Below are 26,791 nucleotides of genomic sequence, written 5' to 3' on the forward strand. Positions count from 1 at the left end.
GCATTTGTCACGTATTTCTCGTGTCATGGGTTTTATCTCTGTCAGTTCGTTTATAGCCTTCTCTGCATTGATTATTCTAGTTATCCATTCTTCCATTCTTTTTTCAAGATTTTTAGTTTCTTTGCGCTGGGTACGTAATTCCTCCTGTAGCTCTGAGAAGTTTGATGGACTGAAGCCTTCTTCTCTCAACTCGTCAAAGTCATTCTCCGTCCAACTTTGATCCATTGCTGGCCATGAGCTGCGTTCCTTTTGAGGGGGAGATGCGCTCTTAATTTTTGAATTCCCAGCTTTTCTGCCCTGCTTTTTCCCCATCTTTGTGGTTTTATCTGCCTTTGGTCTTTGATGATGGTGACGTACTGATGGGATTTTGGTGTGGGTGTCCTTTCTGTTTGTTAGTTTTCCTTCTAACAGTCAGGACCCTCAGCTGCAGGTCTGTTGGAGATTGCTTGAGGTCCACTCCAGACCCTGTTTGCCTGGGTATCAGCAGTGGAGGCTGCAGAAGATAGAATATTGCTGAACAGCGAGTGTTCCTGTGTGATTCTGGCTCTGGAAGCTTCGTCTCAGGGGTGTACCCCGCCCTGTGAGGTGTGGGATGTCGGTCTGCACCTAGTGCGGGATGTCTCCCAGTTAGGCTACCCAGGGGTCAGGGACCCACTTGAGCAGGCAGTCCGTCCGTTCTCAGATCTCACCCTCTGTGTTGGGAGAGCCACTGCTCTCTTCAAAGCTGTCAGACAGGGTCATTTGCATCTGAAGAGGTTTCTGCTGCTTTTTGTTTAGCAATGCCCTGTCCCCAGAGGTGGAGTCTACAGAGACAGGCAGGCCTCCTTGATCTGCTGTGGTCTCCACCCAGTTCGAGCTTCCTGGTGGCTTTGTTTACCTACTTAAGCCTCAGTAATTGTGGGCGCCCCTCCCCCAGCCTTGCTGCTGCCTTGCAGTTAGATCTCAGACTGCTGTGCTAGCAATGAGGGAGGCTCCGTGGGTGTGGGACCCTCCCGGCCAGGTGTGGGATATAATCTCCTGGTATGCCGTTTGCTAAGACCCTTGGTAAAGTGCAGTATTAGGGTGGGAGTTACCCGATTTTCCAGGTGTTGTGTGTCTCAGTTCCTCTGGCTAGGAAAAGGAATTCCCTTCCCCCTTGTGCTTCCCAGGTGAGATGATGCCTCGCCCTGCTTCAGCTCTTGCTGGTCGAGCTGCACCAGCTGACAAGCACTGATTGTCTGGCACTCCCCAGTGAGATAAACCCGGTACCTCAGTTGAAAATGCAGAAATCACCTGTCTTCTGTGTCGCTCGTGCTGGGAGCTAGAGACTGGAGCTGTTCCTATTCGGCCATCTTGCTCTGGGGGTTTAATTCACTTTTTATGAAACAGTATTAGTGATAAATGTTAAATGTTTTACATTTTACTCTCACGTGACAATTAACTATATTTTTGTTTGTGTGCTTCCTTTCCTTTCCTTTCCTTTCCTTTCCTTTCCTTTCCTTTCCTTTCCTTTCCTTTCCTTTCCTTTCCTTTCCTTTCCTTTTCTTTTTTCTTTTCTTTTCTTTTCTTTTCTTTTCTTTCTTTTGACAGGGTCTTGCTTGGTCCCCCAGGCTGAAGTGCAGTGGTGCAATCACAGCTCATGCAGCCTCAAACTTCTAGATTCAAGCAGTTGTCCCATTTGAACCTCCTAAGTAGCTGTGACTATAGGCACATGCCACCACAACCAGCTAATTTATTTCATTTTTATTTATTTGTAGAACAGGGTATCGCTTTGTTGTCTGGGATGATCTTGAACTCCTGGCTTCAAGTGATCCTTCTGCCTCAGCCTCTCAAAGTGCTTGTTCATTTATTTTAGAATCAGTAGTGAATACTTTTGAATGATACTAAATATTTCAGTTTAATGGCCATTTGCCTTTCCATTATACCCATAGTGATATAGAAGAAAATAATCATGAAATGAGTTACCTTCTTTGAGAGTAGTCTTTGAGTGCTACTGCTAACGGTTGCTTTAAAGTGTTTTTAAAAGGAAGGGAAACTGTTATGTGTTGAATTGTGTCCCCGCAAAAATATATGTTGAAGTTCTAAGCTTGTGTATCTCAGAATATAACCTTATTTGGTTATAGGTTTGTAACAGAAGTAAGTTAAAATGAGGTGATTAGGGTGACCCAATGTGACTGGTATCCTTATAAAATAGAAAAATTTGGTCATAGACTTATACAAAAGGAAAATGATGTAAAGATACACAGGGAAATTGTCATGTGAACATGGAAGCAAAGATTGAACTAGTGGAGCTGTAAGCCAAGGAACACCCAAGGTGGCTAGTTCCCACCAGAAGAAGCTAGGCAGAGAGCCAAGGAAGGATTGTACTCAGAATCTCAGAGGGTGCATGGCCCTACTGATACCTTGATTTTAGACTGTAGCCTCCAATAACTTTGAGACAATATATTTCTGTTGTTTTAACCCACCCAGTTTATGGTACTTTGTTATGGCAGCTCTGCTAGATAGAATGTAGAGGAACAGATTCAACTTCTTTAGACCCTTTATCACAGAAGTTGTTAAAAAGGAAAACATAAGAGATCTCTTAGCATGGCAGTATAAGTTCCCTCAGCCTATCTTTCCCACTGATTTTTCCTGTATACTCTAGGAAAAATTCAAAAACAAGCAATTGACTACCCCCACATAAATGCATGTTCTCAGCTTGTTTTAAAATAATTGAATTGCAAAACGACTTTAAGGCAGCTTTTAGAAATTTTTATGAGGTGTAAACAAAAGCATACTGAATGAAAAGGTAATAAATCTCAATTGAGGAATAAAAAGTATAAAAAGAATCAAATGGAATTTTAGAACTAAAAAATACAGTACCTGAAGGAAGAAAACCATATTGTGTGGGCTTAAAGGTAGCCTGGAGATGATAGAAGAAAGAGTTACTAAACTTGAACATAGATCAGTAGAAATTACTGAATTTGAAAAAGAAAGGAAAAAGGTTTTTTTAAAAAATGAACAGCGCTCCAATAGTTATAGAATAGAAAAGTCTAGTGTTGTTTTCTACTTGGAGTTTCAGAAGGAGAGGAGATAAAGGATTGGGATAGAAAAAAAAAAAAAAAAGAGGAAATAATTACAGAAAACTTTGCAAATTTGGGGAAAGAGATAGTCTTTTACACGTCCAAGAAGTTCACCTAATCCCAAACAGGATAAACCCAAAGTGACAAACATTGGGACACATTGTGATTAAAATATTGAAAATCAATGATAAATTTTAAAAAATTTTGACAGCAGTTATAGGAAAAGACACATTCCATATAAGCAAACAATCATTTGAATGAGAATAGATTTCTCATTAAAAATCGTAAGAGACGGAAGACATTGGAACAATATTTTGGAAGTGCTAACATAAAAGAACTGTTAACCTAGTGAAGATACCCCACAGAAATGAAAGAGAAATAAACCCATTTTTAGATGAAGGGAAGCTAAGAAAGTTTGTCACCAGCTGCTCTATTCTACAAGAAATGCTAAAGGAAATTCTTCAGGGTAAAGGAAAATGATACTAGATGTAAAATTAGATCTTCAGGAGTGAAGGAAAACCAACAGAAAGGGTAAACAGCTGGGTAAATAATTTTAAAAAACTGTTTAAAAATATGTATGATGCTTGAAAGCAAAAAGCATAACATTGTCTGCTGGTTTTTTCAGTGTATGTAGATGTAACATACAAGACAACTATAGCATTAAGGCTAGAGGAAGATGGAGTAAAAGGATCTATGGTTGCCAAGTTTCTACATATCATATGAAGTGGTACAATATAAACTCTTAAGTAGACTGAAAGATTAGGTGCGTATGTTTTACTCTCTTAGCCCAAGTAATAAGAAAATGCAAAAATACCAAAGGATAAAGCCAAAAAGCCAATGAGGAATTAAAATTAAATACTAAAAAATATTCAAAGAAGCCAAAAGAAGTTGGGAAAAAGTAACAAAGGAACAAAAAATGGAGGGTAAAACAGTACAAAAAATAAAATAATAGAGCTAAGCCACATACATTAATAATTACATGAAATATTTATGGTCTCAATTAGGAATCTGCAAACTAATACACATAAGCCAAATTTGGCCACACTCATTTTTTACATATTGTCTATGGTTTCTGCCATGCTATACTTGCAGAATTGAATAAAAGAGCAGTATGGCCCACAAAGCCTAGAATATTTACTCTCTGGCCCTTTACAGAGAAAGTTAACAAATTATCGCTCAAAACACTCCAAGTAAAAGGCAAAGATCTGTAGTTGGAAGTAAAGCAAGATGCTACTGTATAATTCCTAACATTGTATTTTACTTGAATATAAAGAAACAGATTATAAATAGATGCATAGTGAAAGATACACCATACAAACAGTCAGCATAAGAAGACTGGACTTACTTATTTTAATCTTAGATAAAATAAATAAAAAGCATGTTACCATAGATAGAGTGAAATGAAACAAAAATTAACAGAATGAAGGGAAAAGATAATTCTAGAATCATAGTAAGAAATTTTTATAACACCTGTTTCAGTAGTGGATAAAACAACTGTATTAAAAATAAATAATTGAAGATCTAGAAGATATGAAAATACTATGAACTCACCTTGATCTAATTGGCATTTATAAAACAGTATATCCAACAATCGTAGGATGCACTTTTTTACAGGTGTACATGGTCTCATTTTTAAGAGGATTAAAATCACATGAAAGTATTATTTGACCTCAGTCAAATTAGAAATTAATAATAATAAAATAGCTAGAAAAACTTTAAATATGTGGACATTAAACAACATGCTTCTAAATAATTTGTGGAACAAAGACAAAATTATTTGGGAAATTAGAAAATATTGAATGACACTAAAAAACCTGGATAAGCTAAGGCAGTGTTTAGAGGGAAATATAACTTTAAAGACATAATTAGAAAGGAAGAAAGATCTTAATCAGCCATTTAAGGTTCAACTTTAGAAAGCTAAGAAAAGAACAAGAGAAACCCAAAGTAAGTAAAAAGAAGAAAATAACAAAGATATGAGCAGAGATGAATGGAACAGTTAACAAAAATGAGCAAGAGATAGAAAATTAAAACCGTGAACTGGTTCTTTTAAAAGATCAACAAAATTGACAGTTCCGTAGCTGTACTGAAATAATAGAGGGGGAGGAAAAAATGCAAACTACTAATATCATGAATAAAGGGTTGTTGATAACATTAAAAGCGTAATAAAAGAATAATGAACAACTTTATGCCAACAAATGCAACAACTTACATGAAATGGAAATTTTCATTGGAAAAGAATTCCGTCAAAGTTGACACAAGAAGAAAAGAGCAAATCCAAATAGCTGTATATCTTTTAACAAAATTGAATGTGATGTCAAAAACTTTCCCATGGAGAAAACTTCCAATCTAGATGGACGAATTCTATAAAATATTCTGGAAAAAATAACATAAATGTTACACACATGTTTTCCCAGAAATAATGGCTGAAGCATCCTTGCCCAACTGGTTTTATGAAGGTAGCATAACTCTAATAACAAAACTTCAAAAAGATTTTACAACAGAAGGAAATTAGGTATTAATATCCCTCATGAAATTGATACATAAATTCTTAACCAAATGTTAACAAATCAAAGATAACAATATCTAAAAAGCATAATATATAATGGCCAACTAGGAGTTATCTTAAAAATGCAAGTTTGGTTTAACATTCAAAAGTCATTCAATATAATTTACCATAATAACAAAACAAAGGAGAAAAATCATACGATCATCTCAATAAACTCAGGTGAAACGTTTGACAGAATTCAACATGCATTCATGATGAGAAGTCTCAGCAAATTACAAGTAGGAGGTAACATTCTCAAACTTATAGAGATCATATAAGGGAAAACAATGGTAAATATCATACATAATAGTAAAATATTGAATTGTTTCCCACTGAGATCAGGAAAAAACCCATGATTTCTGCTTTCAGCTTTATTCTGTATCATATTAGAGTTCCTAACCATTACAATAAACCAAGAAAAATTAATAAAAGATATAAAGATAAGAAATGAAGAAGTAAAACTGTTTACATATAACATATTTTATAGAAAACCCCAAAGGAGTCTAATAAACTGTTACTAAAACTAACAAAACTCACCAAGCTTTTATGAGGCAAAGTTAATGTATTAAAACTGATTGTATTTTTATGTACTAGCAGCAAACAACTGGAAAATGGAATGAAATCAATTTCACTCTTTACTAAATCCAAGAAACATAAATGAATAAATCTAACAAAAGATACCTAAGACCTCTATCCTGAAAACCATAAAGCATTGCTGAGAAAACTTAACGCCTAAAAGAAATAAATAGATATATCTTCTCATAGTTTGGAAGACTCAAATCGTTGATGGCTTATTCATCTTGATATTGGGCATAATCAAGTTTAAAAACAATAATTTTTGAAGGACACATTGAGATAGCAGAAAGCCAGGCATTTGGAGAAGGTATTTACAAGACATTTTTCAAACAATGGACTGTTATCCAAAATATTTAAATATTCTTTTTCTTTTTGTTTTTCTCTTTTCTTTTCTCTTCTCTTCTCTTTTTTTCTTTTTCTTTTTCATTTTCTTTTCTTTCTGACAGAGTCTCCCTCTGTTGCCCAGGGTAGAGTGCAGTGATGCGATCTCAGCTCACTGCAACCACCTCCTCCTGGGTTCAAGTGATTCTCCTGCCTTAGCCTCCTGAGTAGCTGGGATCACAGGTGTGCGCCACCGCACCTGGCTAATTTTTGTATTTTTGTAGAGACAGGGTTTCACCATGTTGACCAGGCTGGTATCAAACTCCCAATTTCAAGCGATCCACCTGCTTCGGCTTCCCAAAGTGCTGGGATTACAGGTGTGAGCCACTGCGCCTGGCCTAAAAATTCTACTCAATAACATGAAGATGAACAATAAATGATAAACATAAAGACAGATAATGGGGAAAAGACTTGAACACATACTTCACAAAATATTTATTTGAATAGTCAATAAGCATATGAAAACATGCCCAGTATCATTATCAGGGGTAAAAACATCATGAAGAAATAGAAATACACACCTATTAGATTGGCTTAAATAAATGATAGACTCAACATGTGGACCAACTGGAACTCATCGTACACTGCGTGTGAGAATGTAAAAATGATGTAACAACATTGGAAACCCCTTGGCAATTTCTGAAAAAGTTCGGCACACACTTAGCATACAACCCAATCATTTCTCCCTATATATTTCCTCTGAGAAACAAAAACGTATGTCCACAAAAGGTCTTTTACACAGAAGTATATAGCAGCTTTATTTGTATAGCCCCAAACGGGGCACAGGTCACATGTTTATCATCAGGTGAATTAGTAAAAAAATTATGGCCTACTCATACTGAGGTAATACTAGTCAGCCATTAAAGGGCTGAATTATTGATAAAATGCGAGATCATTGATGAATCTTGTAATCATTATGCTGACTGAAAGAAGCCAGGTGGAAAAAGAGTACTTACTGTATAATTCCATTTACATAAAGTGTTAAGATATGCAGATTACTATTAATATATAGTGATAAAATGTAGGTTACTTGTTGCCTGGAAGCAGGACAGGAAGAGAGAAGGAAGAGAGGGTGACAGGAAGAGGACCTATTACAAAGGGATATGATGATATTTTTGGAAGATATAGAAGTGTTGTTTTTCTGAGGTCATAGTTTATAGTTAGTGGTAGCTCAGTCTCTCTCTAAAGCTACATATAATAGACAGCCCCGTGCTACTTGGAGTTATCTACCAAAGTCCTTATAACTTAGGAAAAAAGATCATTGTAGCTGTGAGAGGATAGTCTTTCTCCACATGTTCTAGTTATCCATAGCTATCCTAGCTAACACAAAAAAAATTCTTAGACTCCACTCTTATTCATATTTTTAAAATTTACTTTGAGATACTTAATAGTTTTGTGATTTTTATGGTGTTAGTAAATCTAATACTTTGGCTCAAAACTAGAGTACTGGGTATATTCTCTAGATACCCACTTTGTTTGGAGCTGAGCTCAGATTTTGTTGTTGTTTAAATACAAACCAGCTCTAAGCAAAGTCATCAGCTAGATGGGGCTTGTGTTTGGCCTTGTATTTCCTTCCTATGTCTGCTCCTTCCCTGTTGTTCTTTCTTCAGTTATCTGGCTTCCAGGGCCACCTGGCTCCCAGTGCCTCCTTTCTCCTGTTCTCCTGATACCAAGGACCTTTTTTCTAGAATTGCTCCAAGGCTGAATGAACCTTGTGTACCGAGAGTTCATTTTTACCCAAAATGTAATAATTCTTATCTCTTTATGTAATTCTACTTTATAAATCTCATAAAATCCTTGGAGTTACTCAATAAATCCTCATAAACAAAATTGTGTTCAATTGTCACCACGTGATGTAACCAAAGTTGATCACAAGGTTGTTGGGAAGTCTGAAATATTTATGAAAATATTTTGTAAACACTGAAATGTTATATGAATATCATTTTGTTAGTGTAGACTGACTTTGATTAAAATGTGAGACCCTCTTTACAAATTGGTATGAACATCCCTGGTGAAATGTAGCAACATTCCTGAAGAGATGTGAAACCACAACATAACAGCACTGAAGAATCTATATAAATTAAAAGATTTGGTTAGGGATTAATACTCCTTGATATCTTCAAGTGACAGATTAACCTAAATTGTAATGACAAAACATGAGTCTCTAAATAAACCTCTTTGTTGTGAGTGATTGCTTTAGCTTATGCTTCCAGACTCTCTTTGGATGCTTTCAGAACTCCGAAGGATGGCTTGATTTTTTTTTTTGCCATATGCAGTAAGCAAATTCTTACTGAGCACTACGTGTAAGGCAGACATGAAGATGAATAAAACAAACACGCAAAGAATGTGATATCTACATGCCTCATAATCCAACTGTTGAAAGCCGCAAGTAAACAACAAATATTGAAAGTATCACAAGAAAATACATGTATAATACCTTACGTTCAGGGGAACTAAGATTTGATTAACTGCTTATTTCTCATAAGAAACCATGAAGGCCAGAAGAACATCTTTAGGGAAATAAAAAAAATAAAAGGTCTCAATCAATTTAGAAGTTATTAATTAAGCAAAAAATAACTTTTATAAATGGAAACTAAAGAAAAACATTTTCAGAGAAAAGACTCACCATTAGGAACTGCATACAGGATGTACTAAAGAACAATTTTCATGCTAAAAGGAAATGACACCCGATGGCTGAGCATCTCTTCAAATGTTTATTGGCCATTGAATTTGCTCATTCGTGAATTGACAGTTTACATTAATTTATATTTTCCTAATTACTAATAAGATTGAGCATTTTTTCACATGTTTATTGTCCAGTGAATTTGCTCTTTTGTGATTTGTTAATTCATATCATTTAGCCAGTCTTCTATTAAATTCATTTTTCTTAGCAATTTGTAAAAGCTTTCTTTAGACTCTATAAATACAAACCTTATAACTGTAATGCAGTTGATTTGCCTTTAAACTGTTTGACATCTTTTGCCAGAAATGTTTAATCTTTCATAGTCAAAGATACCTATATATTCCTTGTTATTTTCTGGGTATCCTGTCTTAAAAGGAGTATCATGGACCCCTAAAATGAGCGCAGATATACACATGACCATAGAATCCTAAAATGTCTTACTGTTTTTTCTTTCAAAATTAATGGCTCAAAATTTCTTTCTTGTGCTTTCTCATTAATCCATCTGTTTTTGTTGTTTGCTTTTTGTTTTTAAAATATATTTGTTGTAAGGATGAGGTGCAAATGAATACTTCTTGTCCTTTTTATACCATTGGGCTAAAAGCTGTGAGTCTATTCTCAGAATATTGTATAGACCCATTAAGTTTGCATACTGAGGTATACGGTCAGGTTTGTGGGATTTTGACTGTAGCCAGTGTGTATGCTTCTTGATTACATTTTGTGGAAATAATTCCTACTTAAATACCTTTCTTTGGCGTATCCATTAGGATGACATCAGAATTGTGACCCTTGTACACTATTGAATTTATTTCATTGTTGCCTAGATACAGAACCCTCATATAGTTAATGTACTTTAAAAATAGAGAAGGCTATGTATGTAAGGTAGGCTGAGAGCAAATTTATTATTGTATCAGACATTGCTGTCTGTCTGTTAGTCCTGGAACTTTCATTGCCGTTTAGTGTTCTTAGACACTGTATATTTATCTTGGTTGAATATTTGGTGCTTTAGTGACTGGAGGAGATTTCTGTTATCCCTTCCCTTCATCTTAACTATGTGACCAAAGTTACCGTGTTTCCTTTAATGTCTTTAGTCACTAGTATCTCAGACTCTAAATACTATGTTTATTCCAAAGTTAAATGAGCCTATCCTGTAATCCCAGCGACTTAGTAGGCTAAGATGGGAGGATCACTTGAGCTCAGGAGTTTGAGACCACTTGAGCAACATAACAAAACCTTGTCTTTATTTTTAAAAAAAAAAAGAAAAAAAGAAAAAGAAAAAATAAAGCCCATAGGATCTTTTTTTTTTTTTTTTTTTTTTTTTTAAATGTGATAAAACTTCTGTTTACCTTTGGCCAACAAACTGATACATTGTTTTCTTATAGGCATTCACAGGAATACAACACTGTCTTAGCATTTTGGGGTCTGTAAGTATGTAGAACTAGAGAAATAACAGATTTATGCCAGTTTTCTATTCATTTATTTAATGTTTTTATTGCTCTTATGTTGATCAATTTTTACCAAGGGAATGGGATTTGGCATTGCTGTATAAGAACACAGGCTTTGAGTTCGGACAAAACTGGATTTGTATCCTTGCACCACTCACCCATTTTTAATTTCTCTGAGCTCTTGATTCTTTTTTTTTTTTTTTTTTTTTTTTTGAGACAGAGTTTCGTTTTTGTTGCCCAGGCTGGTGTTTAATGGTGTGGTCTCGGCTCACTGCAGCCTCCACTTCGCGGGTGCAAACAATTCTCCTGCCTCAGCCTCCCAAGTAGCTAGGATTACAGGCACCCACTACCACACCCAGCTAATGTTTTGTATTTTTAGTACAGACAGGGTTTCACCATATTGCCCAGGCTGCTCTTGAACTCCTGACCTCAGGTGATCCTCCCGCCTTGGCCTCTCAAAATGCTGGGATTACAGGCATGAGCCACCACGCCTGGCCTGAGCTCTTGATTTTTGTTTTAACTTTTAAACAAAATTAAACTGGACAATTAAACTGTAATCTTTTATGTGAAAAGTTATTTTTGTGTTAAAAAAAGAAAAAACTTTTTAAAACTGAGTTTTAATGGTTAGTAACAACCTACATACCAAATGAAATAGTTTTTCTAAGATTGTATTAACTTAGAGCTCTGCATTGTTCAACACAGATCACTAAATTGATTGGTGAAATTCTGTTTCTCCTTGATTTCCGCTGACATTGTATATCCATGGTTTTTCTTCTTCCCTTCTTCCTCTCTGCCTTTAGTGATTCTGTTTTGACACTGTCTCCTGATACTCCTGGGCCTTTCCTCTCTAGGGACTCCTCATCAGCCCTGTATCTTGTCTTGATCATCCCTTGCACTTGGCTTTTGTTCATTCTGTACTTCTGAGTAGAATGACTTTTTGTACTCATTTAAATCCTGTCTCTCTTTCAGGAATATATCTTCTTGAGGCCTTTCTCAGCCTCTCCAGTGAAATTGAATCTTTTTTCTGAACAGCTATAGATTAAATGAAAAAATGTGTGTGAATAAATTTTTTTAAAATAACGTTACATATTTTTATTCGGTCAGCATTCAATACACAAGACATTGTTGATATTAAGTCACCTTCATACAGAACTCACATAAAGCCACCTCACATGGTATTTATTTTTTAGAGATTTTTAAAAAATGTTTTATTGAGGTATACTTAATATACAATAAACTGCATGCTTAAATTATCTAATTTGTTAAGATTTGGCGTACATACACACATGAAACTATGCCCACAGTCTAACATCTTCAAAAGTTTCTTTATGTTCTTATGTAGTCCTCTCTCCCATTCCTCCCCATCACAGCTACCACTGACTCTGTCATTATAGACTAATTTTTGTTTTCTAGGATTCTCTATAAATTGATTCATACCATGTTTTTCTTATCCTAGCTTCTTTCATTCTGCATAATTATTTTGAGATTAATTCACGTTGTTGCATGCGTCAATAGTTTCTTTTTATGGCTAAACAGCATCCTGTCATGTGAATGCACTTCAGTTTGTTCACTACCTGTCAATGTACATTTGGGATTTTTTCCAATTTTTGCCTATTACAAATAATGCTGCCATGAACATTTGTGTACACAACTTTGTGTGGACATAGGCTTCATTTTTCTTAGGAAACTACTTAGGAGTGAAATGGGTGGGATCATATACGGTAGCTATATGCTCTTTTCAAAAACCGTCAAATTGTATTCTAAATTTTACATTCCTACCAACAGAAAACGAGAGCGTTAGTTGCTGTACGTCCTTGCTAATACTTGATATAGTTAGGCTTTTTAATTTTAGACATTCTAAAGATGGGAAGTGGAAGTTCATTGTGGCTCTACTTGGCATAGTGTTTTAGCACAACTTGAAGGATAAAAGTTGAACATTTATCCTAGATGTTTTTGCCTTATTTCTTTAAACCTCCAAATTTGGAAAGTCTGAGTTCTGTTAGCAACTTTCTTCTTTGAAAATAAAAATACATTTAAAGTTTATGTCATGGTTTGCATGGCAGTTTAAACACACAGTGTACTCGTTGCCATTCAGGCACAGTATTTTACTGCTAACACTTAAAGGAATCAGAAGTAGTGACAATAAAAGCAGCATCATTTCTCTTAAATAAATACCCTTACAAATACTTATAACCTGTTATGGCTTTTTGTTGTTGTTGTTTGTGCTCTCTTTATCCGTTCTAATTATTTAAGAAAAAGCAAAATAATATTTTTAAAAACTGGTTTGCAACAAAGTTGTTTCTCTGTAGAGAGAAACATTCATAATTATGAAGGACAGAAGAATTTGAACAAATATTTTAAAAGAACTTTTTAATCAGATTTTTACCTGCTAGATTACTTTTAAACAACAATAGCTATAACCTGAGATTTGAAACTTCATTACGCAAAAAAACAGGAGAAAATTGTACACCCAAGTGCTGTTTTATATCAAATGAGGATTGACAATAGTGTTTTTATGCATCTGTTCTGCCCACATAAGAAGCCAGCTTCATCATCTGGATGTTTCCTGGGGCTGAAACTTTTTATAAATATGAGAATTTCACTTTTTTTAAATGGCAAGCAGAATATGGTGTCCAGCTGTGGATTTGCTTATATATTGTGTTTGCATTTTTTCTTCCTGGGCTTGTTTTATACAGTATATGGCACTACATTGTCATACAGATTTCATGATTAATGCTTATTTATGAAATCTTGCATAAATATCTTAGGACTCAGTCAAACAATGTGCAAGTTAAACAGTTTTTCTCTGAATATTGGAATGACATATCCTTTGGGAATAGTAAGTTGGATATGTTCTTTATCTATAAAAAAGTCTCATATGTAACATTTGCCTTTTACTATTTGATGTTATATCATTCTTTTTCAATTGTTTTGTGGGACAAGAAATCCAGTTTCAGATTTATTCCTGGGAAACACAGAGAAAATTTAGATGTGGAAATTATTTAGAAATAAGGATGGTAGCTATTTTGTATTACATTAAATAATTACATTTACTAGAATGCCTTTTTTTTTAAATTTTGATTCTGTCCTCTGGTCGAGAGGCATTTATATGTGTTCTATTATTCATATATTGAAATAAATCTACTGTTTGCTAATAAGCTGTGCTTACATTACTGTGGTTTTAATCCACGGGAATGCTAGGTTGATTATTAAATATCACCATGTGAGTGTGAAGCAAATTTCAAGTGGAAGTTAATAGTGATCAGTGATGCATTGGTAGAGTTTTGTTTATAAATTTTATTTCTCTGGAATAGTTAATTTTCTCATATTATTATTTTAGTGGTTTGAAACTGGAAGTTGATAGACTTGTTTTCTCTTCTTTTTTTCTTATGCTCTCAGGTCCAGCTTTTCTATGAACTAACTGATACCATGAATAAGGTCTGGAATAAGATTCAGAAGAGAGGCAATCTCAACCTATCTACAACCTCTCCAGAGACCATGGCAGGGCCTGTTCCTACTTCTCCAGTTAGAAGCAGTATAGGCACGGCTCCTCCAGATACCAGCACATGCAGCCCATCTGCTGACATTGGGACTACTACTGAGGTAAGTGTTTTTGAAAATCCTGTTACAAAATGAAGGTTAATATATAACACAGATTTCCAGATCATGGTTTAAAATGAAGATAACCTCACTACTGTGAAAACTGATAGATTCTGAAGGTTCAAGAGGAGCTGTGGCAGCAGTGACTGTATATTCCTTTCAGGTACAAGAATTTTTTTTAAAATCACTTTCAGCAGCTTCTGGGGTAGTTCAGAATAGTGCCGGCTCTGTGAAGTGGTGAAAACTGAGACACAGTAAAGGTATGTTTCCTCAGAAGTATGGAAATGTAGAAACTGAGTGAAAAAGAGACTCATGCTTCCCCTCTCCCTATCTCTGTTCCTCTACACCTTTTTTGAACCAGGTGACTATTATTATCTGGTCACCTGGTTTAGATTAGTGGTTTTCGACCCTGTCAGACCCAGTGCCCTCTCCTCTTCCTCCCAATTGTAAAAATTTTTCTTTTTCTTTTTAACATCCTAACCTAGCATGCCAGTACCTCTTTTGTATAAGAAATATTTTATAATGCCTCCTTTACCATCCTGAAGTGAAAATAAAAAACATAACCAGAAATGAAAATGAAAAATAATGTAACTTACATATACATATAATTTCAAAAATATATAATGTCTTAAACTGTAAAGCATACATAAAAGGAAAGTAATTAATATATAGTAATATGTACTTTAATATGTAAATGCCTGGGCATGACTATATTAGAAGACATAATGGAATAGTCACGTGCAATTACTGTAATTATGATGGCTGTAAATAGACTTGTACAGGTCTATATTTAACACCACAAGTGGTATTGCTGTTGGTGACATGATTTTCTAAACTAGTGAGAAACTCTTGGTAAAGTTTCAAACAAAACATAGTTCAATCTTTCATTATAGTAGTTAAATTTTGGAATATCTAATGTATATTAAAATCATGCAAAAATGAAGAAAAATATGTTTAGATTTAAAACACTTTATAAACAGGGTTTTCACCTATATGAATATATATGAGACAGCCTTCATTTTTCAGGACTTCCCTGTTCTACACAGGATCTCTTGAACCCCTAACTCCTAACCCTTAAATGCTAATAATGATACACAAACATTGAGTCAACCAAAAATACCCCCATTCATTTCCAAAACATTGCTTAGAGGACAGAACTTTCTCCAACGAGAACTACTGTTCTATAGTAGATGGAGGTAGAAGTTATGTTTTTTTGTTTCTGCATAAAGACACCATTTCCTCTGGAAATAAAGCTATTGGCAAAATACAGAATGCGATAAGAATCAAGTAAAGGGGATGTTAATTTCTTTCATCTTACAAATCAGTAAAAACAAACAAATTCAGTTTAAAGGGCAAATTTCAGCTGCTGTAAGGCATTTAACACTTTAGAGTACATCTATTTAACCCCCTGTACAAGCAACTTTGCTATCTTGCCCATTCCAAATCTTAAGAATCACAGTAACCCAGGTGATAAGATTATTCTTTCTCTTTTTTCTTTTTTCTTCCCAAATGAGGAAGAGATAGGAAGTCTAGAAATGAGCCCATATCGAGTTAATGGGACATATCCTTTCTAGAGTAAAAGCAATGAATTCTTTCTTGAAGATTTCCAATGTTATTAGCATACAAAATCTTTTAGAATTCCTTCAGTAAAAAAGCTATTGAATACAGCAGTTTCCAAACTTATTTAACCAAAACCTCATCTTTCTCAGTTTGCCTATTAATGCTTTACAAAATACGTTTTGTGAAATCCTTTGGTAGAGTAATCAAAGTTTAAGGTAATCAGTTGCTAGACAAAGATAGTACAAATGAAGCTGATAAATGCAGTTAAATCTTAGAGACATTTTAGTGGCTGAAAGGAGAATGTTCCATTAAACAGTTGTTTTCTAAGTACTGTGTTTACAGGAATGTCTAGAGGAACATGACATCCATTTTGGAGTGCTCACTCAACTCTTTTGGAAATGTGTTTTTTTAAAAGAAGCATTTAAAAGATATTTCAAGTCCAGGAAAGACAGGGCTCACGTGAAATGGTGACAGCTTTTGGTCATACATCTAGAGACTGCCATTCATACAAGGTATAGTTTGAATCATACACTCTAGGATTCTACAGTGTAGAAACAATGCAAAAGGACATGGTGACCCTGATGTGAGATGTAATAAAAATAAACACGCCTTACATTTATAGAGGAAGGATTAATAAATTCATTCTAAGAGGTCTGTGGCTATTTTGTAGAGAAAATAACACTTGAGATGGTTAAAAATGAGTAAGACATGAGTAACAATTTTGTTTTAGTAGATGTATAATAATACATACTAGAAGAATAGTATCTTCACCAGCCAAAGTGAAGAAGTTAAGGGGAAAATTTTGCTAAATTGCTTATAAAAAAGTAAATTCTGATTTTAATAATACCCTTATATGACTGAAATTAATTTCAAATTAGAAAGTTGAGGATTTTTTTCTGATTGGGTTATAAGGCAAGTAATGAAAATGCTTGTAGTAGATTTGTTAGTTTTGTACTATCTATAGATTTAATCTGATCTGTATCAGATTTGAAAGATCTGATAATGATAAAATTTTAATGCAAAAGATTCATAAATTAATATTCAAAAAAGACCATGTAAAGCAGCTCATAGAAATGGATTTCTGGGGGAAGGTGGATGGGAAAGTGGCACATGTTTTCAAAATGCACCCTCTTCTCTTATTTATATAGTGTGGTCCAGAAGAAAGGTGATTACTACTAGTCCAATATCAATTTGAAATCCACTTGGGAAGGTTGTTTGCTGAGAAGTACCTTAAAATAATTTAGCTGATTTGTTTTTCATAAAGGGCAGGACGATTTTTATGAAGATGGTTATTCACTATTATGAAGATGGTTATTCACTCTTCGCTACTGAATGAAAACAATGACTATATTTTCTTATGTTATCATTTATTGGCTAATTTTGAAAGAGGTCAATTTAAACCCAGATGCACACATAGTTAATCTTAATCTACCTATAAATATTTTTTGAGAGCAAGAATAGAAATTAAACATGAAATATTCAATTGACAGACACCTCCTTATAGGTTGCAAGGTAAAGTTAGATCAGTGCCTTAAAATTGATCATCATATCATAACCATTTGGGTGACAGAGTAAGACTCTGTCCTGTCTCAAAAAAAAAAAAAAAAAAACAAAACTAGAGATAATGCTTGTAAAGTACTTAGTTTAGTGAATAGTTCAAAAGGGAAAGCTAATACAAATCTCCTTCATAAGATTTTTGCATTAGGCCATGAGTATAGGCAAATTTCTATATACACGGTACCATTTAAACATTTTCAATTTAGTGAGTCTTCATTTTATGTTTCCAGCTCTTGTGAAGTCACGAACAACACTAGGATTTACTCACAACAGAGCAGGCAAGTTGTCAGTCCGCAATATGCTTTGTGTAACTCGTTAACAGATTTTTGAAACCCTATTAGGGTTAGCTAATTTTGTCATTTCAATTTAACTTTTAATTTTCTCCTTAGCCCTGGGCAGAAGAAGATTCTGCCACACTAATCAAATGCTGTACCATAGTAGCCCTATGCTGTTATTTGTTATATCATTTTGTTATAACGAAGGAGGAAGGAGCTATAATTATAAAATTATTTCAGTGTAACCATGTTATTTAAATTCACTAACACCGTATTAATAAGGCAATAAAAATATTAAGAACGTATTTATGAAAGAGGAATTACAACTCAGAGCTTGCTAACCAGTGCGCTGAAATACCATGAGATGTGTCACAGCTATGCTGAGACATGGATTACCTTGGCCTTTAGAGTCTTTGGGTGGGTCCAGGGTGAATGAAGCTTTCAATGCCGTGGAGATTTTTCTGCTTACCACAGATACAAATAACATTTCCTACATATGCAATTATATGAAGAAGGTTGGGAAGTACTGCTATAACTTTCCACAACAGATATATTCTATATTTAAATCCATTAACAGATAGTTCTGTTGTTGACATGATAGTGTGGCTAATAGAAAATATTCTTACAATCAAAAGATTATCAGGACAATGGTTACCAGGAGGAGAGAAGGACTTCTAGAGCTTTCCAGGAATGCTATGTTCAAAGAAGCATAAAGTCTTTTGAATAGATTAAAACAAACAAACAAAAAAGTATATATATAGTCTCCCCTTCATATTGTTCATTCTTTTATTTCTTAACATTTAAAAATAATTCCTTTATAGTCTTTTTAGATTTTCTTAACTCCATTTATTGGAGATGCCAAGTTTTTGTTAGTTATATCTGCTGACTCTCCCTTTTTCTGGTTCATTTTCTCATGTGGTTTGTAATATCTTATTGTGAACTCATCTTCAACAGTTTAATTTTTCTGTGTGATTCCTATGTGCCCTTTGTTGTAGAATTGTCCCTACAGAGCATTTTGACATTTGCTTTTGCCAGGGTTCTAGAGATTTCAGGGAACCCTCAGCAGTTTTTAGGTTCTTTACCAACAAGGGTTTGTCTTATCATCTAAGTAGTACACATGACATCCCACACAAGCAAATAATAGCAATTAGTTTCTCATAATTTATTTTTTATTTTATTTATTTATTTTTTTGAGACAGAGTTTCACTCTTGTTGTCCAGGCTGGAGTGCAGTGGTGTGATCTCGGCTCAGTGCAACCTCTGCCTTCCGGTTTCAAGCCTCAGCCTCGTGAGTAGCTGGGATTACAGGCGCCTGCCACCACGCCCGGCTGATTTTTGTATTTTTACTAGAGATGGAGTTTCACCATGTTGGCCAGGCTGATCTGGAACTCCAGACCTCAGGTGTTCGGCCTCCCAAAGTGCTGGGATTATAGGCGTGAGCCATCCTGCTCAGCCATGAATGACTTTATCATGCCCCTACTTTCACCTCTCCTCTGTCCTAGGAATCTGAAAAACATTCATGGCATTTCTTAGCCTGCTGAAGCCTAGTGTCTAGTGTATCTTTTGCTTAAAAAGCAGCTCTGTTTCCTTCCAGGCTTTATGCAAAGAACTCCCCAGTTCAGGCTCTAGACCACGTCTGCAGTCCCTGAATGAGTGTTAAAACACCATTGCTCAACCCCTCCACCCTTATCTGAGTTTGACACTTCTATATACCACCAAGGACTGTTTCCACTTGTTACCCTGACTTTGTGTTGCCTCTTCATTTCTGACACCATAGTGTTTGTCTTTATTTCAAGTTTTGCTATCGTATTAGAAAAAGATGGTAGTCTGAAATTGGACAGTTTAAGAGAATTTAGTAAAAGGACAAAGATGTTAACTGGGAAGGGAAATCTCAGTTAACAGGAGATGATTGAGTACCCTGGAGCAGTTGTTGACACCAGTGGGCTTAAAGGGCAGGAAAGAGAGTTTATCAGAACAGGGAATAAATACCCAGACTTCATTCTCCACTTCTGTCTCCACTGTTTCTCATTGACTGAAGCCAAGAAAAAAACAAAAACAAAAACAAAAAAACCCAAAAAAAACAGAGGACCAGGAAATCCATTCGTATTGTTCATATAGATTAACTTCCCAAGCACACAGGGTAGTGAAGCATAGAGAGTAGATCTAGAGGGCCAAAGAAAAGATATGTAGCACTTTTCGGTATTAAATTCACCTGACATTTTATCCAGAATATCTGTGCTGTGGTAGTACAAATGGTAAATGTTCATTTCAGCTTAGTCTCCATATTGCTGGTGTTAAAATTTCTTATTAAGAACTAGTCTTTTTATTTATTTATTTTTTTGAGACGGAGTCTCGCTCTGTCACCCAGGCTGGAGTGCAGTGGCCGGATCTCAGCTCACTGCAAGCTCCGCCTCCCGGGTTTACGCCATTCTCCTGCCTCAGCCTCCCGAGTAGCTGGGACTACAGGTGCCCACCACCTCGCCCGGCTAGTTTTTTGTATTTTTTTAATAGAGGCGGGGTTTCACCATATTAGCCAGGATGGTCTCAATCTCCTGACCTCGGGATCCGCCCGTCTCGGCCTCCCAAAGTGCTGGGATTACAGGCTTGAGCCACCAAGCCCGGCCTAAGAACTAGTCTTTTTAATCTCACTCTCCTTGTACATATTAACTTCTCAATACTATCAATTAACTTATTTGGTGATTTTTTAAAATTGTGGTAAAACATGCACATGGTAAAATTTACCATTTTAACCATTTTAAAATGTACAATTTAGTGGCATTAGGCACGTTCACAGTGCGTAGCATAACCACTATCTATTTCTAGAACTTTTTCATCATCCTAGATAGAATCTCTATCCCCATCGAACAACTCCATCTTCTCCTCTCCCTCCATCCCTGGTAACCTCTATTCTACTTTCTGTCTCTATAGATTTGCCTATTCTAGGTACTTTATATAAGAGGAATCGTATGGTATTTGTACTTTTGTATCTAGCTTATTCTACTTCGTGTAATATATTTAAGGCTCATTCCTTTCCTTGTGTGTATCAGAATTCCATTCCTTTTTATGGCTGAGTAATATTTCATTGTATGCATGTAACACATTAAATTTATCTGTTTCTTTGTTGCGGGAAATCTGGGTTGTTTCTACGTTTTTGGCTGTTGTGGATAATGCTGCTTTGAACATTGGTGCACAGGGGTTGATTAATTTTTAATGAAATAGTTTTCCCTTGAAGAAATTGTATGCATGTTATATGACTTGCACTTGAAAAAGCATTTTAAAACTCATAGAGTACCAGAAATTGTATTTAATTTTTTAACTGTTGAATATGTTGATAACTGATGTATTTGGTTTAAAATGTAGAGGGAGGGGATAGAAAGTAAATCGAAATGTTTTTAAACATGTTTTATTCGGTACTTATTTTCTGATTTAGAAGAGCACATTTCTGCCATCTTAATATTGTTTGCTTAGTACTAGCCTGAATGGTCTAGAATTTTAGTAGCACTTAATATTATCTCTTACTGTGTTAAAGCGTATTTCAAAATTTTGGCAGAAAATATGGGTCCCAGAGGGGAAAAAAGGGAAAAATTGAGTAGTATGTTTAGTTTCTATAGTAACCCTTCAAACCAAAAAAGAATGTTAGTAATTGATTTTCTCTAAGGTGTATGTTTTTTTTTTTTTTCTCCTGGGGAAAACTAGCTAAACTGTCTGCTCCTTTCCTACCCTTTGTTGTTATGAACTCTCTCTTTTTTCCTTTTCTCAGCCCTAAGAATTGGCTTCCTCTGACTTTGATGTAGTAGTTTTGTGGAACTTGACAAGTGAGCAAAGATCTTTGTCTTAATTCTGTCAACTTATAGTTGTATTTTCATAAAAGATTGTCAGACAGATCCTTTAGACCAGCATTTTTATTTTATATATAGAAAATTGAAACACAGTGAATTAAAATTAGCGTTACTATGTAGGGACTGGGCTGACTCATATTAGCTTGATTCTAAGTTAGTGGAACCTCTGGAACAGACTTTGTAAATTTGTTTAAGTTCTTTGTAGCTTCTAGATATAAGCCCTTTGTCAGATGGATAGATTGCAAAAATTTTCTCCCATTCTGTAGGTTGACTGTTCACTCTGATGATAGTTTCTTTTGTGTAGAAGATCATTAGTTTAATTAGATCCCATTTGTCTATTTTGGCTTTTATTGCTATTGCTTTTGGTGTTTTAGTCATGAAGTCTTTGCCCATGCCTATGTCTTGAATGGTGTTGCCCAGGTTTTCCTCTAGGATTTTTATGGTTTTAGGTCTTACATTTAAGTCTTTAATCCATCTTGAGTTAACTTCCATATAAGGTGCAAGGAAGGGATCCAGTTTCAGCTTTCTACATATGGCTAGCCAGTTTTCCCAACACCATTTGTTAAATAGGGAATGCTTTCCCCATTGCTTGTTTTTGTCAAGTTTGTCAAAGATCAGATTGTTGTAGATGTGTAATGTTATTTCTGAGACCTCTGTTCTGTTCCATTGGTCTATATTTCTGTTTTGATACCAGTACCGTGCTGTTTTGGTTGCTGTAGACTTGTAGTATAGTTTGAAGTCAGGTAGCGTGATGCCACCTCCTTTGTTTTTTGTTTTGTTTTGTTTTGTTTTTCTTTTTTCTGCATATGATTGTCTTGGCTCTGTGGGGTCTTTTTTGGTTCCATGTGAACTTTAAATTAGTTTTTTCCAATTCTGTGAAGAAAGTAATTGGTAGCTTGATGGGGATGGCATTGAATCTATAAATTACTTTGGGCAGTATGGCCATTTTCACAATATTGATTCTTCCTGTCCATGAATATGGAACATTTTTCCATTTGTTTGTGTCTTCTTTTATTTTGTTGAGCAGTGGTTTATAGTTCTCCTTGAAGAGGTCCTTCACATCCCTTGTAAGTTGGATTCCTAGGTATTTTATTCTCTTTGAAGCAATTGTGAATGGGAATTCACTCATGATTTGGCTTTCTGTCTGTTATTGGTGTATAAGAATAATGATGATTTTTGCACATTGATTTTGTGTCCTGAGACTTTGCTGAAGTTGATTATCAGCTTAAGGAGATTTTGGGCTCAGATGATGGGGTTTTCTAAATATACAATCATGTCATCTGCAAACAGGGACACTTTGACTTCCTCTTTTCCTAATTGAATATGCTTTATATTTTTTCTCTTGCCTGATTGCCCTGGCCAGAACTTCCAACACTATATTGAATAGGAGTGTTGAGAGAGGACATCCTTGTCTTGTGCTGGTTTTAAAAGGGAATGCTTCCAGTTTTTGACTATTCGATATGATATTGTCTGTGGTTTTCTCATAAATAGCTTGTATTTTGAGTTAGCTTCCATCAATACCTAGTTTATTGAGTGTTTTTAGCATGAAACACTGTTGAATTTTGTCAAAGGCCTTTTCTGCATCTATTGAGATAATCATGTGGTTTTTGTCATTGGTTCTGTTTATGTGATGGAACACGTTTATTGATTTGCATATGTTGAACCAGCCTTGCATCCCAGGGATGAAGCCCACTTAATCATGGTGGATAAGCTTTTGATGTGCTGCTGGATTCGGCTTGCCAGTATTTTATTGAGGATTTTCGCATCCATGTTCATCAAGGATATTGGTCTAAAATTCTCTTTTTTTGTTGTGTCTCTGCCAGGCTTTGGTATCAGGATGATGTTGGCCTCATAAAATGAGTTAGGGAGGATTCTCTCTTTCTGTATTGATTGGAATAGTTTCAGAAGGGATGGTACCAGCTCCTCTTTGTACCTCTGGTAGAATTCAGCTGTGAATCTCTCTGGCCCTGGACTTTTTGTGGTTGGTAGGCTATTAATTATTGCCTCAGTTTCAGAGCCTGTTACTGGTCTACTCAGAGATTCAACTTCATCCTGGTTTAGTCTTGGGGTGGTGTATATGTCCAGGAATTTATCCATTCCTTCTAGATTTTCTAGTTTATTTGCATAGAGGTGTTTATGGTATTCTTTGATGGTAGTTTGTATTTCTCTGGGATCGGTGATGATAGCCCCTTTATCATTTTTTATTGCATCTATTTGATTCTTCTCTCTTTTCTTTATTATTCTTGCTAGCAGTCTATCTATTTTGTTGATCTTTTCAAAAAACCAACTCCTGGATTCATTGATTTTTTTGAAGGGTTTTTTGTATCTCTGTCTCCTTCAGTTCTGCTCTGATCTTAGTTATTTCATGTCTTCTGCTAGGTTTTGAATGTGTTTGCTCTTGCTTCTCTAGTTCTTTTAACTTTGTTGTTAGGTTGTCAATTTTAGATCATCGCTGCTTTCTCTTGTGGGCATTTAGTGCTATAAATTTCCCTCTACCCACTGCTTTAAATGTGTCCCAGAGATTCTGGTATGTTGTGTCTTTGTTCTCTTTGGTTTCAAAGAACATCTTTATTTCTGCCTTCATTTCGTTATGTAAAGTAGTCATTCAGGAGCAGGTTGTTCAGTTTCCATGTAGTTGTGCTGTTTTTGGGAAGTCTCTTAGTCCTGAGTTCTAATTTCATTGCACTGTGGTCTGAGAGACAGTTTGTTGTGATTTCTGTTCTTTTACATTTGCTAAGGTGTGTTTTACTCTCAATTATGTGGTAAATTTTGGAATAAGTTTGATGTGGTGCTGAGAAGAATGTATATTCTGTTGATTTGGGGTGGAGAATTCTGTAGATGTCTATTAGGTCTGCTTGGTGAAGAGCTGAGTTCAAGTCCTGGATCTTCTTGTTAACTTTCTGTCTCATTGATCTGTCTAATATTGACAGTGGGGGTTAAAGTCCCCTATTACTATTGTGTGGGAGTCTAAGTCTCTTTGTAGGTCTCTAGGATTTGCTTTATGAATCTGGGTGCTCCTTTATTGGGTGTATATATATTCAGGATAGTTAGCTCTTCTTGTTGAATTGATCCCTTTACCATTATGTAATGGCCTTCTTTGTCTCTTTTGATCTTTGTTGGTTTGAAGTCTGTTTTATCAGAGACTAGGATTGCAACCCCTGGTTTTTTTGCTTTCCATTTGCTTGGTAGATCTTCCTCTATCTCTTTATTTTGAGCCTATGTGTGTCTCTGCATGCAAGTTGGGTCTCCTGAATACAGCACGCTGATGGGTCTTGGCTCTTTATCCAGTTGCTAGTCTGTGTCTTTTAATTGGAGCATTTAGCCCATTTACATTTAAGGTTCGTATTGTTGTGTGTGAATTTGATCCTGTCATTATGATGTTGCCTGATTATTTTGCCCGTGAATTGATGCAATTTCTTCATAGCATCAATGCTTTTTACAATTTGGCATGTTTTTGCAGTGGCTGGTACTGGTTGTTCCTTTCCATGTTTAGTGCTTCCTTCAGGAGCTCTTGTAAGGCAGGCCTGGTGGTGGCAAAATCTCTCAGTGTTTGCTTGTTTGTAAAGGATTTTATTTTTCCTTCACTTATGAAGCTTATTTTGGCTGTATATAAAATTCTGGGTTGTAAATTGTTTTCTTTAAGAATGTTGAATATTGGCTCCCACTGTCTTCTGGCTTGTAGGGTCTCTGCAGAGGGATCCACTGTTAGTCTGATGGGCTTCCCTTTGTGCGTAACCCGACCTTTCTCTCTGACTGCCCTTAACATTTTTTCATTCATTTCAACCTTGGTGAATCTGACAGTTATGTGTCTTGGGGTTGCTCTTCTCTAGGAGTATCTTTGTAGTGGTCTCTGTATTTCCTGAATTTGAATGTTGGCCTGCTTTGCTATGTTGGGGAAGTTCTCCTGGATAATATGCTGAAGAGTTTTTTCTAACTCGGTTCCATTTTCCCTGTTACTTTCAGGTTCACCAATCAAACGTAGATTTGGTCTTTTCACATAGTCCTATATTTCTTGGAGGCTTTGTTTGTTTCTTTTCACTGCTTTTTCTCTTATCTTGTCTTCTTACTTCATTTCATTAATTTGATCTTCAGTCACTGATATCCTTTCTTCCACTTGATTGAATCGACTATTGAAGCTTGTGCATGTGTCATGTAGTTCTTGTGCCATGGTTTTCAGCTCCATCAGGTCATTTAAGGTCTTGTCTACATTGTTTATTTCAGTTAGCCATTCATCTAACCTTTTTTCAAGGTTTTCAGCTTCCTTGCAATGGGTTCCAACATGCTCCTTTTGCTCTGGGAAGCTTGTTATTACCAGCCTTCTGAAGCTTACTTCTGTCAAGTCATCAAAGTCATTCTCCATCCAGTTTTGTTCCATTGCTGGCAAGGAGGTGCAATCCTTGGAGAAGAAGAGGTGCTCTGGTTTTTGGAATTTTCAGCTTTTCTGCTCTGGTTTCTCCCCATCTTTGCGGTTTTATCTACCTTTGGTCTTTGATGTTGGTGACCTACAGATGGGGTTTTGGTGTGGATGTCCTTTTTGTTTTCGTTGATGCTATTCCTTTCTGTTTGTTAGTTTTCCTTCTAACAGTCAGGCTCCTCAGCTGCAGATCTGTTGGAGTTTACTGGAGTTCCACTCCAGACCCTGTTTGCCTGGGTATCAACAGCAAATATTGCAGAACAGCAATTATTGCTGCCTGATTCTTCCTCTGGAAGCTTCGTCCCAGAGGGGCACCTGCCTATATGAGGTGTCAGTTGGCCCCTACTGGGAGGTTTCTGTCAGTCAGGCTACATGGGCATCAGGGACCCACTTAAAGAGGCAGTCTATCCCTTCTCAGAGCTTGAGTGACATGCTGAGAGAACCACTGCTCTCTTTAGAGCTGTCAGATAGGGACGTTTAAGCCTGCAGAAGTTGTCTACTGTATTTTATTCAGGTGTGCCCTGCCCACAGAGGTGGAGTCTAGGGAGGCAGTAGGCCTTGCTGAGTTGCAGTGGGTTCTGCCCAGTTCGAGCTTCTGAGCCACTTTGTTTACTTTCTGAAGCCTCAGCAGTGGCGGACACCCCTCTCCCCACCAGGGTCCTGCCTTGCAGGTCGATCTCAGACTGCTGCGCTAGCAGTGAGCAAGGCTCCCTGGGAGTGGGACCTGGGGAGCCAGGCACGGGGTGAAATCCCCTGGTCTGCCAATTGCTAAGACTGTGGGAGAAGCGTAGTATTTAGGCGAGCATGTACCCTTCCTCCAGGTACAGTCTGTCATTGCTTCCTTTGGCTAGAAAAGGGAAATCTCCTGATCCCTTGTGC

General features: G+C 36.0%; 1 protein-coding gene across 38 annotated transcripts in view; it reads left to right on the forward strand.

Moving 5' to 3' along the window:
• The window catches only part of VPS13B (vacuolar protein sorting 13 homolog B), an 857,597-nt gene that overhangs the window by 446,928 nt on the left and 383,878 nt on the right, over window positions 1-26,791 (forward strand). For 36 of the 38 annotated variants that reach the window (XR_012416560.1, XR_012416558.1, XR_012416559.1 and 33 more), the window contains one exon: window positions 14,068-14,271. Coding sequence is in view for 32 of the 38 variants with exons in the window: in XM_073999176.1 (XP_073855277.1) it covers window positions 14,068-14,271 (204 nt within the window). In the remaining 6 variants the exon portion in view is untranslated. Of the gene's footprint in view, window positions 1-14,067; window positions 14,272-16,178; window positions 16,341-26,791 lie in introns of those variants that run through there. The other 2 variants (XM_073999195.1, XM_073999194.1) reach the window with 1 other exon arrangement.

Source organism: Macaca fascicularis, chromosome 8 (assembly GCF_037993035.2).
Source record: "Macaca fascicularis isolate 582-1 chromosome 8, T2T-MFA8v1.1".
Classification (NCBI taxonomy): Eukaryota; Metazoa; Chordata; class Mammalia; order Primates; family Cercopithecidae; genus Macaca; species Macaca fascicularis.